General features: G+C 38.1%; 1 protein-coding gene across 1 annotated transcript in view; it reads left to right on the top strand.

The window, feature by feature from the left end:
• Positions 1-11,584, top strand: part of DENND4A (DENN domain containing 4A) — a 71,878-nt gene extending 60,294 nt beyond the window's left edge. Inside the window, 10 exon segments of the mRNA XM_028505495.2 lie at positions 1,312-1,501; positions 4,487-4,581; positions 5,849-6,024; positions 6,112-6,258; positions 7,501-7,699; positions 8,158-8,412; positions 9,370-9,487; positions 10,073-10,235; positions 10,388-10,452; positions 11,448-11,584. Coding sequence (XP_028361296.1) covers positions 1,312-1,501; positions 4,487-4,581; positions 5,849-6,024; positions 6,112-6,258; positions 7,501-7,699; positions 8,158-8,412; positions 9,370-9,487; positions 10,073-10,235; positions 10,388-10,452; positions 11,448-11,584 — 1,545 coding nt within the window.
• The last annotated feature ends 5,091 nt before the right edge of the window (positions 11,585-16,675 follow it).

Raw genomic sequence — 16,675 nt, 5'->3', positions numbered from 1 at the left:
AAAAACTGTTAAAGAAAAATAACACATCACCCACAGAGGAATAAGGGTTTGAATGACCATGTATTTTTCACCGTAATCTGTGGAGGTAAGAGTACAGTGGAACAACACCTTTATTAAGTTGCAAGAAAAGACCTGTCAACAACTCAGAAGTCATATCCAGTGGAAATATTCTTGAGGGGTGAGGATGAAATAAAAATATTTTTAGATAAAGGAAAAGAATTTTTGGCCAGAAGACCTGTTCTATAAGATGAGCTAAAGAAAGTTCTTCAGGCTAAAAAAAAAAACAATAGCACAAAGAGCGTAGGGAGAGCGAACAGGTGGCAAATAGCTGGTTAATATAAAAGACTACTTCTTTACCTCTTAAAGTCCTTAAAATACTTCTAATTATCTAAAACAAAAATTGTATCATTATCTCATGAGGTTTTCAATATATGTAGATGTTTCATAGTGGTAAAGAGACTCACCCTACTGATATCTATTATACAGGGTGGGGCAAAAGTAGGTTTACAATTGTCAGTACATGAATCAACAGTTTTTTTCTTGTATTATTATTATTTTTATTATTGCATTATTTTCCATATGAACAACTGTAAACCTACTTTTGCCCTGCCCTGTAGCTATATTATTATAGACAAAATGATACAATACTAACTTTAGATAGAATGAAAATGATTACGGTATATATATTATAATCCCTTGAGCACCTGCTTAAAAATGCAAAGAGATATAGCCAAAAAGCTAATAAAAATATTAAAAGCAATCTTAAAAATAACAACCAGTAACAACAGAAAAATAAGATGTATTATCTAGGCAGTAGAATCATAGATATTAAAATTTTTTCCTGCAAAAATTTATATCAACCAGATTTTCTTATGCATTATTGGTATAACTAGGAAAAAATTTAACTTTGGTGTGTTCTCAAAAGTGAAAACTAAAGATATACTGTCTTTGAAACCTGGATTATTGTAGAAAAAATAAAGTATAAACATAAATGAAATTTTAAAAGAATAAAATCTAATTCTGATGGCATCACCCTGGGCTGAGTACTCACAGTGTGGAAAATGAACAGCAGAGATTTTGAAGTGAGCAGGTTATCTTGCTGACAGTCACTTTGATCTGACTGGAGTCGATCTACAGCACGCGCTGGCCCGAACTGCTGTGCCCTGGTAAAATCGGCGGTTTTTCCCTGGAAGTTGTAATGTTGATTAACTCAGCATTTGAGTAATTAAGCACTCCCTCTGCCTTAGAAGTGACTTGTAAAATAATAAACTTTAAATATGAAGGAAAGTAAGCTTATAATTGTGTCCTTAGGATCAAAGTTCTGATCGTACCAGTCTTTCTTCAGTGGGAGCCCAGGATTCTGAATCCATCTCTTTAACAGATGAAGACGTCTGCCCCGAGTTGGAAGGGGCCCCTTCCACCCACGAGTGCGGTGCCACCACAGGGACTAAGGGAACTGAGTTCAGCAGAACAAGCCTAGAAAGTTCTGCCTCCGTAGAAGGTTTGTTCAGCAGTTCTGTCCTACTTTATTTGATAGGTCGTACCTTTACTTCTTTTCCCTTTATGTTTTGTTTTTGTAAAAGATTTGCATGGCTCCAAAGTCAAAACAATAGAGAACCAAGGCACTTTCAGAGAAGCCTGGCTTTCATCCCCTCTTGCTTCTGAAGTTTGAGTCCTAGTGGAAAGATTTCCCCACTCCTAGGTACACCAGTGTTTTCCTCTGACGCTTCCCTGGTTTCCTTTGTAACATTTTCTGGGGTCAGCAAACTTTTTATAAAGAATCTCCATATTGTAAATATTTTAGGTTTTGTGGGCCACTATACATTCTCTCTCTCTCTCTCTCTCTCTCTCTCTCTCTCTCTCTCTCCCTCCATATATTCTTTTTTGTCTTATTTTTTTAAACAGCGCTTTAAAATGTAAAAATCATTCCTAGCTTGTGACCGTACAAAAATAAATTTGACCCCTGGCTTAGATGTTCGATCTATTTGAAATTTACCCTGGTATATGATGTGAGGAATGAATTAATATATGTATTTTTTTTCATTTGTACCGTCGCTATTCTAAAAAGCTTTTATTGTGGAAACTTTCAAACATACACAAAAGTAGAAGGAATGGAACAATGAACTCCCCACTATGTACTCTCCATCCAGTTCCAACAGTTAATCTACAAATGGCCAGCTTGTTTTCTCTTGTCCTCTCTCCCCTTTTCTGCCAACGTTTTTTTCTTCCCTACTGGATCATTTTAAAGTGAATCTCAGACAACGTATCATGTTGTTCATAAGTACCTCAATATGTATCTCTAAAATAGATGGGCTTTAATGTATTTTAGCTTATTAAAGTTATTTATTTTTATCTTACTGTGTTATATATATAATATATACATTTTCATGTGCATAAATATATTTCACAAATTGAAGACACTTGAGTAACCAGCACTCAGTTCCAGAAACAGAACATTGACAGCATCCAGGACCTCCTCTCAGGCCCAAATCTTGTCACTCCCTAATGGGTAAACATTATCTTCTAACACTGTATGTTAGCACGTATTTCTTAACATTTTATGGATTCATATGGTATGTATCTTTTGTGATACATTTGTTTTTTTGATAATTTGTCATATTACTGTATTTTCTTTAATTCTCACCCAAGGATATGTTTATTTACTTTAGAGAGAGAGGGAGGGAGGGGGAGAGAGAGAGAGGGACAGAGAAACATCAGTGTGAGAGAAACATCAGTCAGTTGTCTGCCATACGCGTCCCAACTGGGGTTCGAACCCACAACCTAGGTATATATGCCCTGACTGGGAATCAAACCTGCAGCCTTTTGGTGTAAGGATGATGCTCCAACCACCTGAGCCACCTGGCCAGGGCAACCATTGCATTTTCTAATGTAATACTAGTTATTATATAGCATCTTATATTAAACATTTATTTAGTTTGAATTCTCACAATTATCTTATAAAGCTCTTGTTTAGGTGATTTGCTTAAGTTAGGATCAAAAAAAGGTCTACTTGTTTACTTGTTGCCTTTGGTTGATATGTCTGTTACTCCCTTTATCTTTGTTCCCTCTTTTTATCCTGCCTTTGAAGAAATCAAGTGATTAGCTCTCCTCCTTCTTTTTTTTCTTTTTCTTTTTCTTATTCTTTTTTTTAACCATACAAGAATAATTTTATGCGCTAAGCAAGTAAAACATAGCTCATGCCCTGGCCAGGTGGCTAGGTTAGAATGTCATGTTCATTTTCCGGTCAGGACCCCTACCTAGGTTGTGGGCTCGATCCCCAAGTCACAGCACATAGAGGAGGCAACCTATTGATGTTTCTCTCTCACACCAGTGTTGCGCTCTCACACTCTCTCTCAAATCAATAAACATATCCTCAGGTGGGAATTCTTCTTAAAATACCTTAGCTCACAACCTGATTCATATTTATAAAAGTAGAATATTTATTTTTTGCTAACGATTAATTACGGTAGATACAAAGGTGCCCTCACAAATGATTGAATTAGTCCAGGCCAATAGAGGTATTAGATAGCAGCTCTGATCTAGCTGTGGAACTGCAGTTCCCACCAGCCCTGAGCTCTAAAGGACGATGTGAGGCTTCAGCTCTCTCTCTTGCTCTCTGCCTCTCAGTATCTCTGTGTGGCAGGGCCTAGGGCCGGGGTAGCCTTGGAGCTACCTTTCCTCTCCCACACCCTTCCACCCTTGTCATTTATTTGCTTAGTCAATCAAGTCATCAGCCTGGATTATGCTGATGGCATCCTCCTGGTGGTGTTTAACATGTTTTCCTATCCTATCTATTCCTTGTGAACTGGTCATTTATAGCATTACTTTTTTTTACCTTTATATCTACTAAAATCAGTGCTAATTCATAAAATTTAGTAACTCCTAGGAAAAAATGTGTAGAGAAGACATAGGTAGCCACCAGTTTTACTAACAGGATACAGTCACCATCAACAATTGATTTGATCATAGAAATCCCCTTACTTTTTGTTGTTGCTTTAACACCTACTAGTATCCCATTGCTCTTAAGAGTATACTTAGAAACTCCCAGTGTTTAAGAGCAAGATTACTATACTAGATCCTAAAAGATCCTTTCATGATTTGAAATAAGGTAAGCTATTTTATACCCTTTAGACCTTAGAACCAAACTTTTTCTTGTATTTAAGCGTGGAAAAACACAAACATCAAAACAGTGATTACAAACAGCTGGAATGTCTTCTAGTGTGGACACAAGTGCTCAGTGAGTGAGTGGCGGATGAACACACCAGCACGTGGGGGTCGGAAGACTCAGAGCACGCTCCTTAGGTTATACTCAAGACAAAAATGCATGCAATGAAAACCATTTTTTCATTGTTTATTTGTTTTTTTCTTAAATTACCCTTAATATTTTGAATAGAACAGTTAACATTTTATCAGAGAATTTGTGAAAGTGAAAGATTCTTGTCCTTTCCCATTAATTTCAATGGTTTTACTCTCTGTTTTTTAATAGGATCCCTGTCGAAGTTTGCCTTACCTGAGAAATCGGAGGTGGCATCTTCCTGCAACACAAGTAACACCAATATCTTCCAGAACTATGCGATGGAGGTACAGTCTGAATCAAAGGAGCATTTTTATATACTCCTTTATGAAATTTACATTCTTAAGTATTGATGGTCTTGGATAGAGTAATAAAATGATAAATATGTAACATCTGAAAATTTGAGAATGTATATGTTGCACCTGAGTAAACTTAAAATATCAAGTATTTCAGTTTATTGAAGACATACTACTTACCTCTGTTTGGAAAAATTCCATGCTTCCTTTGACATTTATCAACACAAAAAAGTATTTTCATTTTCAACATTTATATTTATCCCTTGCTATCTGTATGTTTTCTTTGTATTTGTATTTTATATCTTAAACACTTACAACCAATGTTGCTGTGCACACACCCCTGTTTGACGAGGGTGCAGGGAGCAGCTTTGGCGTTTGTATTGACTTTGTCCATCATGTGTTTCATCCCTGCGTCAGCCGATGTAGGGATCTGCTGGGTGTGCTGCACCTCATTTTCTTATAGTGAGCAAGTTACTCTTTCACCCTTAAGGTTTTTGTCCTAATTTTGGGGTAAAAGTTGCTTTCAAATACATTAGGGGGTGTTATTGCTATTTCACATTAATTTGCATAAAATTGGAAAATAAATTTGTATGCAGCTGAAAAGTAAATGATGAGTACTGATGTTGCAGTTTATAAAGTTTCTGAGGACTTCAGGGATTTCTATATTTTATTAATGTAAAGACACTATTTATATTGATCTACAGTAATACTTCTTAAATTGTCTATAGTGATAGACCAGGGGTTTTTCTGTTGTTTTTTTAAATTTCCAATCTGTCATGATTGATACTCTTGGAAAATATATTGATCTGACACTTACGTGTTATAGCAATGAAAGTTACTCTAAAGGATTCTAAGTCATCCCAGTTTCTTTACTTAAACCACAAACCGGTAAGAATCCATGCACCGACACTCGTTTAGTTGACCGAGTTTTGAGTAGCACAGATCTGTAATATGTATGTAATTACAAATATTTATTTTTGGTATTAACAAATTAAAAACCATGGCTTTTATGGTAATTAAACAGCAAAAATGCTTAGTTAAATGCAACCTTCCTTTTAAGGCAAAAAGTCTGGAATAGATAGCTGAAATAGTTAACGATGAGTATATTATATAATGTACTGATTCTAATTATGTTTTGTTTGTAACTTCTGAACCCTTCTGAGTTTTATTTCACCAGTAGGTTCATGAAAGACACTGGTTTTTCATTTACAATTTGCCCTAACCAGCTTACTCTATGCAGTGCTGTTCCCTCCCACAGGTTCTCATCTCAAGTTGTTCGCGGTGTAAAACTTGTGACTGTCTTGTCCATGATGAGGAAATCATGGCTGGCTGGACGGCGGATGATTCAAACCTTAATACTACATGTCCGTTTTGTGGCAATCTTTTCTTGCCCTTTTTGAATATTGAAATAAGAGATTTAAGGAGACCTGGGAGGTAATGATTTGTGCTTTTTTCTCTTTGTTTGAGGGTCATGTTTAGAATCTCTGTTTTTTCATTAAGCTCCTTTAATTCACATTACAGATACTTTTTGAAGTCAAGTCCATCTACAGAAAATATGCATTTTCCAGCCTCCTTTTCAAGTCAGACAAGGCCGTCTTGTATCTCGACATCAGCCTCTGGTCTTGACACATCTGTTCTCTCTGTTCAAGGGGATTTCGGTTTAAATAGGTGAGTATGGCTGTGTGGGACTCTATTTTAACAGTTTATATTATACGTAATTTTGATAATGACAAAAATTAGCTGACCATTTTAAGGTTTAAATTTCATAGTAGATTCATACTCTTAAACTCTTCTAAGTATAACAATATTAAAATTATCTAACAACCTAACTGTTTCCAGGGGTGTCCAACCTTTTGGCATCTCTGGTTCACACTGGAAGAAGAAGAGTTAGTGTCTTGGGCCACACATTAAATACGTTGTGACACATAATCACAAACAACGCTCATAATGTTTTAAGTAGATTTACGGTTTGTGTTGGGCCGCATTCACAGGCATCCTGGGCAGCATGGAGCCCACAGGCTGCGGGTTGGACACCCCTTTAAACAGTTGTAGTCTATAACTTTAAACAGTGATAGTTTATGCTCTATGAATCCCCAGGGTGTAAGCTGTATAGTTCATATATAATAATGTCTACTAGCACTTTAAAGGTTAAAAAATTTGTAGAACACTTGAAGTTTACAATGAACACCACTCTCGTCTCTATCTCTTAGGAATTAAGCTAGTACTACTATTGTAGAATATTTAATTTTCTACTTAGAAATATTTAATAATCTAAGAAAACATTTGGAGCTGATAAACTATAAAATTAAACTAAGACTTATACAGTAAGCCTAATATAAGTAAATCTGCGCTTAAAACAAATGCATAAATGCACTTCACTTTGGAGAAGTGTCACAATATAGCTGAGCAGATGAAGCCATTTTGCCGACTGCATGTGCAAAAGACAATGCCCGCACGGCAGCAGCGGTCTAACGCCACCTGTGCGGTCCTGAGTGCTGAGGCGGCAACATTGCCAACCTGTGTCTTTCATCACAATACTGCAGTGGCCCTTTCTGTGACTGCCACTAGCTTGTGCACAGGTGATGGGGGGGGCTCCCCTTCCCACTGGCTGAAGGAACAGACGCCTGTTTTCTCTGCTTTGTGTCCTGCGGGCCTACTGTGTATCACGGTTGTCCACTAAATGTTTTGAATGATTGAATGACTCTTGAATATTTAAAGTTCACTGGATAAAAAGGAATTTAACACAACTAGATTATTAAAAATATATCCTTTTTCCCAGCTGAAGCCTGAGTTCCTTGGATTTACTTTGCTATGTCCGGCTCCGATGCTGGAGAGAAGAATATGGTCTTTCTAGATGAAATAAAGTAAATCTAGACAATGATATGCTTTTTTCTTTTTTCAATGCCCAAGCAAATCTAAACTACTGGAAAACACATATGCCCGAAGTATTCAGATCCCTGCTGATAGATCAAAAACAGCTGTCTCAAAATGTCCAATATTCCCAATGGCCAGGAGCGCCAGTACTTACGGTCCGTTGGATAAGGAAGACGCTGGAGGGCAGAAGCTCATTCCTACCGGCAGTCTGCCGACTACTTTACATGGAACTGCAGTATGTATTTTGGTGTTTTTAAAAGCCAAACCATTTGGACATGATAACTTACATGACTTTGTTTACCTTGTCTTAAACAGCCTTATTAGCTTTAATTTCATTATTGTCAAGAGAAGTCTCTTATCCCATGATATAATTATACTACCTTCCTACTTATGAGTAACAAATTGACAGGAATTTTTTTTTAGATTTTATTTATTTATTTTTACAGAGAAGGGTAGGAAAGGAGAAAGAGAGGGAGAGAAACATCAGTGTGTGGTTGCCTCTTGCTCGCCCCCTACCGGGCACCTGACCTGCAACCCAGGCATGTGCCGAGTGGGAAATGAACCAGCAACCCTTTGGTTCACAGGCCCTCACTCAATCCACTGAGCTACGCCAGCCAGGGCAGGCAGGAATTTTTTTAATGACTTAGTATCATCAATCTTGTTTATCATTTATGGTTTTTATTTACTCAACAGGATTCTTTAGGATTAGAGTGGCACCTCCCAAGTCCGGATCCTATCACGGTCCCGTATCTCAGTCCTTTAGTGGTGTGGAAGGAACTTGAAAGCCTGTTGGAAAATGAAGGCGATCATGCAATAACAGTGGCGGATTTTGTGGACCACCACCCAATTGTTTTTTGGAACCTGGTGTGGTATTTTAGACGTCTTGACTTACCTAGTAACTTACCTGGATTGATTCTTTCTTCTGAGCATTGTAACAAGTACTCAAAGGTATGAGAATAAAAGTTAACTAAAGGGCAATGCTGTTGTCACCATTGTAATGTCTGCATAGTCCTAATGACAAAAAAGTAATGCTTATGCCCTTTTTAATAACCATCTTAATCACTGGAGTAATAAGATTCTAATGTATTTACAAATCATTTTTCTTCTTACAGCCTAAGTGCTGTTTTTTAGCCTTCTTGTGGAATTTATATAAAATGGCCTTGAATTTTTGTTAGAGCCTCAAGAATAAACTGTAAATGACTCTTACGAGAAGTTTGTGAGTTGGCCCCACTTATATCTCATATCTCCTTCAGAAATAAGCCTAAAACTTCTTTAAGAGGATGTCTCTAACTCATATTGCAATCATGTGCTGCCATTCTCTGCATTCCTTTACTCTGAATTTTTGCTTAACATTTAGGTAATTGGCATGTATGTTCATTTGTATTTTTGATACATTGTTCTAGAAGTGTTTTCACTTTTTCATATGTTGTCAACACCAGTACATTGCAAAGTCTCTAAGTTCAGAAACATGGTCTTCTCCTCTTGTACATTATGTTTGTGGTTGTGCACATGCTTTGGGTTTCCAGTGCGTGGCGAACGAGTGACCAAAGGGCAGCACAGGCAGCTACCTGGGCTCGGGGCTCGGACTGGTGTGGAGTGGGCTGCTGGGTTTATCTTCGGTGGGAGCCTCGGCCATAAGCTGGTAGACATTCGCCCTCCACACTACCCTTTCTCACTGATCTCAGCACATTGTAAAGTCTACTTTAGAGCAGAGATCACTTCACTTTAGAGATCATTGGATTCTCAACTCAGCCCCATGTAAAATGCATACCAACCAGTCACTTTTTATTCTCTTTTTCTCTTGCACACATACATCCTAAAAATTATTTATAAGGATCTTTATAAGATATTTACAAAACATTGTGTAAGGATCATTAATGAATTCTTGTTTATTCTTCAACACAGATTCCCCGCCACTGTATGTCTGAAGACAGTAAATATGTTCTGATCCAGATGTTGTGGGACAACATGAAATTACATCAGGATCCGGGACAACCCCTGTACATCCTCTGGAACGCCCACAGTAAGTGCTGTCCTCGAGTGCGGGCTGTGTTCATAGGAGATTAATCTCTGCTTACTTTGTATAGCCTGAACTAATGCATATCTGACTTTTATTTTACTGTCCTACTTTTTGTCTTACAGGTCAAAATCGTACTCTTTTGTTTGAGAGTGAGTGTTAAGTTTGATGTTTTTGTCAAGGGTCGTTTTTCAGTAGTGCTGTGTGCGTGCCGGAGGGGTTCTGCTTTGCAGAGCTCTGCTTTTAGCGCGTTGCTTATCCCATTTCTTCTTTTTACTTTTTGTTTGTTTCCATCCCAAGCTGCTGATGTAGAATTTCCCCCAGGGGCTGTGTTAAGGAAAACAGTATTTTTCATTTTTGTCTTTGAGACCACAAAAAGCTTTAGGTCTTTTTTTTTTATTTTTTATCATGATTTGTCTTATATTTTTCCTTTTTTTCTTTCCACATTCTTAGATTTCTGTCCCTTTATCTGTTGCTCTTAATTTATGTTTAGTGCTTTGTGACTTCTTTGATAGCATCAGTTGCTGCTTAGTCACATTCTCCTGTCCGCAAAGAACGTTTTCCTTCATCTGCTCTTTTGTTCTTTCACAGCCCAGAAGTATCCAATGGTCCATTTATTGCAAAAAGGTGATAATTCATTTAACCAGGAACTATTGAAAAATATGGTGAAAAGCATCAAAATGAATGATGTCTATGGACCAATGAGTCAGATTTTAGAGACTCTGAATAAATGTCCTCATTTTAAAAGACAGAGGTAAGTCAATATCTTAAATGAGTATATTGTTCCTCTGAGCATATTCATATTGTTTGCTTGGTAATTTGTTAGGATAGCTCATGCTTGTGTTAGCATAGAAGTTTTTGCAGGGCTTGCATAGTAATATCTTCTCCATTCCTCTCCCCTCCTAGGAGTCTGTATAGAGAAATACTGTTTCTCTCACTTGTGGCACTGGGAAGAGAAAACATTGATATAGGTAATTCAGCATAATATATAATGTAATATTTATATATCAAGTATAGTTTTCATATTGGTAGTCTTTACTATTTTAATATTAAGTTATTTTAATATTAGAAGAATTTAATTGTTTTGATATGAGATACTTTGATATTTTGGTAACATAGATAATAAAAATAATAAAAGCTAACAATAGAATTTCCATATAATCCAGCAATTCCACCTGTGGGTGTGTACCCAAAAGAACTGGGAATTGGAAGCAGGGTCTCAGAGAGGTATTTGTGCGCACACGTTCACAGCAGCATCATTCACAGTAGCTCGAATGTGGAAACAGTGCAAGTGCTCACTGAAGTGTGAAGGAATAAACCAAAGATGATATATACATATATTTTGATATATTCAGTCTTAAGAAGGAAAGAAATTCTGACATATGTTATAATATGTATGAACCTTGAGGACATTATGTTAAGTGAAAGAAGCCAGTCACAAGAAGACAAATACAATGTGATCCCCCTTATGAGGAACTCAGAGTGGTTAAAATCACAGAGACAGAAGTAGAGTGGTGGTTGCCAGGGGCTGGAGAAGGGCAGAATGGGGAGTTACTGTTTAATGGATACAGAGTTTCAGTTTTACAAGATGAAGAGAGTTATGGAGACGAATGGTTATAATGGTTGCACACTGTAAAGTATATTTTGAACTATAGAGCTAAAATGGTAAATTTTGTTATATATGTATTTATCACAGCTTTAAAATTTGGTGAAAAACTCATTTAAAAAAGTTGGCATCTTAAAGCTTTAAACTCCCTGGTCTGTGTGACCTCGCCCTGCAACGCTGGGGCCTCCAACCTCCCCACGCCCTGGCTCTGGGATGCGTGGTCCTTCCTCAGTCAGCAGGGACGGCCTCGGATTCCTTCTCCGCCTTTAACCTTGCGGTTCTGTAGCAGCACAAAACTTGGTTGTTGTCAACTTCAAATGTAAATTTCTTTATGCCTTCATTTCTTAATGAATTTTTCAGATGCATTTGATAAAGAATACAAGATAGCATACGACCGCCTCACACCCAGTCAAGTCAAGAGCACACACAACTGCGACAGGCCGCCGAGCACCGGGGTGATGGAGTGCCGGAAGACTTTTGGAGAACCTTACCTTTAGTGTGTGTGTGTGTGTGTATGTGTGCGCGCGCGCGTGTACTTGCAACATGTATTGTATAGTCAGTGCATAAAATAACACTTTTAAGCTTTTTCTTCAATTTTTGAAAATACATTTGTAAATGGTCCGGAATGTCCATACAGCTTATGTACAGAAGGTTTTCAGAAGAGAACAGTGACAGGTGGGGAGAGGGCCACTTTATTTCCCATTTCCCTTTTTTTCTGTACTTTCCCTGTAACAAGTAATTATTTTTGTGATGAGGAAATCCCTAAACAAAAGTAGTTCCCAGAAAATAAAACAACCGTTTTATGGTTTCTCTCGTATGCGACATACTGAAAACCCACGTGTGGAACTTGAACTAACGTAGAGTCAGAGTATCTCCTGTTTCCATGGACTAGTCAAACGTTTTGACCATGAAGTTGTACTATACATATTTTAAATTGTTTATAGTAAGTTGATATTTTTTTAATTTTTAAACTTAATATAGCAAACTTAAAATGAACTTAAACTTATAAAGCAAGCAATTAAGTGCTTATTTTCCTTGTCTGCTATTTGAAGTAATGAGCACAGCTGCAGATCTCTATGTGTATATCTCTCTATTTTTTTTATTGCTTGGCAGAATGATTCAGAAACGTCAGTGCTAGTGCCCACGCTGTCCTAGACGTGCGTGTTAGCACTCCCGAGCCTGGCCGCAGTGAGTGCGTTGTGGCATGGGTGTGCACGGCTGGGACTGACCGTTGAGCCCGGGGAAGGAGCACCGGGGAGGGTCCAAGCCTGCTTCCAAAGCCAGGTCCAGCACATGGCCGTTCCAGAAGCTCTCTGTTGCTGATGGATGCGTACAGGACACAGGGGAAATAGCTTCCAAAGCCAAATATCCATTCAAATTTTAATACTCTACATAAATATTTATGTTGGGAAATATGTCAATTTATGCTTTTCCAAATTTTAACCTTAATATCTAAAATATTGGGTGTGATGCAAATTGTACTATATTTATCAGGAATATGACCTCCTGGAGTATTCTGTTGATATTATATGTACATATAAATATTCAAAAAAATTTCAAAGTAGAAAAGTAATAACTCTAAACGTAAAGCCATAGAGAATTTCCCATATTGAGGAACTTGGCTTCTTCAATAAGCCTTGGAATCTGAAGTTAATGGAATCTAAAGTCCAGAAATATCCAAAAATCAGACAATAAACTGAACATTTAATCACAATGGGCAGACTCTAAAATAGACTCTAAAAAATATTTTTAGTCCCATTATTTCTAATATCACTTTCTTTGGGTAATTCTGACCTAAAGCATTCCTCGGCTGTTAGATTTCATAGATCTTCGGTGCATGTGGGTGGGTGTGTATGTGTGTCTGCACACATTGTCATTAAGGAAGGAACTCTGTAGTCACCTGCAAAGAAAAAAATGGATACAGTCCCAAATTACGTGTGTAACGCCAGTCGTGTCGGGACACTCGGACTGCAGATGCCATGGAGTCCTAAGACTCAGAATCAGGTCAGCTGCAGAAAAACCACCTTTTGAGTTCACACCATAAGTGAGTATCACCAAGCTGAAACATTTCACCGCGTTTACTCTAGGAAATAATGGGGAGAGTTTAAAAATGTAAAATTTTAGTTCAGTTAGTTTGGGGCAGAACTTGCTTACTTGAAAAATCTGGTGCTACGCACATGTATCTGCCTCTCCTTTGTAAATACCACTCCAATTTTATCTTCCATTGTTCAAATCAAAGTTTCACATTCTAAGTGAGTCTTAGGTTTTTCTGAATCACTTGTAGGTTGTCCAAGTGAGAAACATGTGATAGGTGAGGCTTTTGGCACTGGCCACAAACACCCCTCCAAACAGGATTCTGGGGTTCGATTCTGTTTTTGTTCTTCTTTGTTCTTTTCCCTTGTAGGAACAGCTTTCACTATTGTTTACCTTATCTTTAATACAACATGAATCAGTTTATTGATTTCAAACTTCTAACCAAAAAAGATGAGGTAAAGCCCATTATTTGTGGTTCAAACTTATTTGGAAAAGTGAATGTAATTTGTGTCTCATCCCCTCCCCCACCCAAGTTTTGTTTCTGCTTTTGGCTGGGTTTTGCTTCCCCTACTTTTAATCCCCAGGGAATATTATTTGCACAAATTTAGTCTTTAAAAAACCCTAAAACACGAATAGGAAGTGGTAAACTCTGCTCAAAACGAAATTAAAAGATAGATCATCCTGTAAAATAACTCTGTACGTACTTTCCTTTAATTTTCTCTCTGTTGACCGTACATGTTGGAGAATTGTGGCCACTTGTGTTGGGGAGAAATACCCTTTGCTACATTATCTGTCTGTTACCTTCTTATTCTGAGTTTTGTTTGTGTGTCTAATAGTTGAAAATAAACCATTCCATGTCCCGGTACAACCCACTCACTACTTCATCATGTTTTGAGTGTCACGCATTTGTATTTTATATCGTATTTCAGTATTCAACTTTCTCATCCTGTCGTCAGGTAGGGAATTGTACAGCCTGTTCACTTTCTGATTTGTCTTTTCGGATTATTTGGGGCTTTTTGTTTTGTTTTCTTTTCTTTTTTCTTTTTCTATTTTTTTTAGCTTTAAACCCTAAAACCACCAACCTATTTTATTATAAGGTTTCCTTATAATGACTTTCCATTTTTGTATGTATAGCAATGGCCCCCTAAAAATGTTGGTTCAACATTTTAGGTGATAATACTTACTTTATTTTATGTTGGGAATTACTAAGATATTCTAGTGCACCTAGCAAATGCTAGCCTGCTGTATATAGAAGGCTGTTACATTATACTGTAAATACTTTGTAAGTATATGGTAAGAAAACACCCATTTGTATAGTGGTGTGTGGGAGCCCACCTCTGTCTTTCTCTCTCCCACTAGAACACAAAGGCTGCTGTCAGGCATGTTATCTCAGAGCAGGGAGGGAAAGAGCAGGCTGCCCTGGGCCCACCTTTGTGCTGGAGTTCGCCTGCTCTGCCCTTTCTGTTTAGACACAAGACTGACTCCTCTGACGAAGTCAGTGCGGCCCTTTCCCCAGGGATGAACAGCCAGGTCACGAGCTCTCTCTGCACCTTTCATAGTGACCAGGCCCACCTGCAGCAGGATCCACCCACAAAAAAGGGGGTCATAACCAAGGATATTCTTTGGCACATAAGGTCAACCAGTTCTTCATTTGTATCTACCAAGCTTTGCGCAAAATATTAAATTCCAAATCTGGCTGTCCTTGGTACTCAATCTTTAAATAGGTGACAATTAGGATATAGACAGTGTTATAAAAGGCCAAGCCTGTAACTTGATAGGAACATTTTCAGATGAGGGTGCAATGTAATGTTCACAATGTGTAGTAACCATTTAAACATACACCAGTTTTCATAAGTTTGGAATCCAGCCTTTTTTTCTGGTATTATAGAATATTAACCCATGAAATTAGGAACAGTTGCACATTTTTAGAAATTTGACCCCAATGTATGACCAGGGTCGTGAAGAAAATGCAGCCTCACGGGGATGAAGGGGAAGTCATCTGTGCAGCCGGCCTTCCGCTCAGACAGACACCCACGGGGACAGTTCAGCCCGCCCAGGCTGACGGATGAATTCGAATACAGATCATTTTGTGTATCAGATGAGAGGACCATCTCACCATTGTCTTGGCATTTTAAGAGGGTACTTTATCTCTAAAACAGCACAGTCTTAATAAATTATAGATCTGTAAATGTATGATGAAAAATTTAATTTCCAGGCATAACAAATTGATCTTTTAGAAGTTACATAAGCTTTCCATCTCCCTGAAATTTCCCCCCTGCACCCCCATCCTTGAATTCCTACTCACCTGTCAAGACTCAGCTTTCATTTTATATACTTGATCCTTTCTGCCATAATGTAAGTGATCAGAACTTCCTTCTAGGCAAGGAGAAATGCCAGAAATTCAGCACACCAACCAGGAAAAGGGTGTTAGAGCGTTAGAGTTGGCTGTAATCATCAAGTGGCTCTCCAGTGCTTTATCACTGCAGAACGTTCCACCGCCCGTCACTCCCCACTCAGTCATTCTGCGGACGTGAATTCCCCGAAGCTAGCTGGAATTGGCTGCAGAAACCAGGCTGGCTCCCAGTCTTGGCGTTGGGATCTCCTTCAGTAAGGATTGTTCTCCTAGTCTTAGGCCAAGGCACACGGAGACCAAGCGGCACAGCAGCCTCAGGACTGAGGATAACTCACTTAACGACGTGGGGTTTCAACGCGATTCCATACTCTTCATCAGCCTTCTCTTGAGCATTGACCCAGTGACCTAAAGATACAGATGACTCCATCTATGTTTGTAAAATAAAACACCAGTGGGACTCACAATTGATTGAAATTGAATAAAAGTCATTTCCAAAGAATGTGAATCTTGGGGTAGTGAGGTCATTAAATTAACCAGCCCTCTTAAGAGATGGATTATGGATGAAATACTTTGAACACAGCCCTTCAAAACCAAAATGTTTAATTTTTTTTTCATATCACATTTGTCCTGCTATCTTCTAGTCTTCAGGGAATCCTCTCTCATGTTTGTAAGTAAAGCTGTATTTACCATCATAATCTATAGTCAACTGCAACTTCCTTTGCTCCAAAACCAGGGACACAGAACTGTTTCATTTCTAATGTGTCCCTTAACTCGATGCTAGTAAAAGCAGCAAGTGGTGGTATTTAATATACAAGCACTTCAAATTCCACAGGAAATGTTTACACAATTTTTTAAAACATGTGTCCATTACACTAGCTACCTAGAAGTGGTAATACTTTTTTCCTCACCAGGTTGCCATTGTGCTGGTATTTGGGGAATTTCTCCTTTCTCATTGCCTTAACACCCTCTTGTAAGCCACATGAGAAATCAGTTTTCTTGCTCTAGATAATACTATCTGGGTTAACATACAAAAGTAATATTGTCCCCTTGGATCTCTTTGGGTTTTTTATAAAGATTTTATTTATTTTTAGACCGAAGGGTAGGGAGAGAGAAAAAGGGAGAGAAACATCAATGTGTGATTGCTTCTCATGTGCACCCTACGGGGGCCCTGGCCCACAACCCAGGCATGTGCCCTGACCCA

The sequence above is a fragment of the Phyllostomus discolor genome, chromosome 1 (genome assembly GCF_004126475.2).
Source record: "Phyllostomus discolor isolate MPI-MPIP mPhyDis1 chromosome 1, mPhyDis1.pri.v3, whole genome shotgun sequence".
Classification (NCBI taxonomy): domain Eukaryota; kingdom Metazoa; phylum Chordata; class Mammalia; order Chiroptera; family Phyllostomidae; genus Phyllostomus; species Phyllostomus discolor.
Note: the sequence above shows the minus strand (reverse complement) of the source record. Positions and strands in the feature narration are given on the sequence as shown.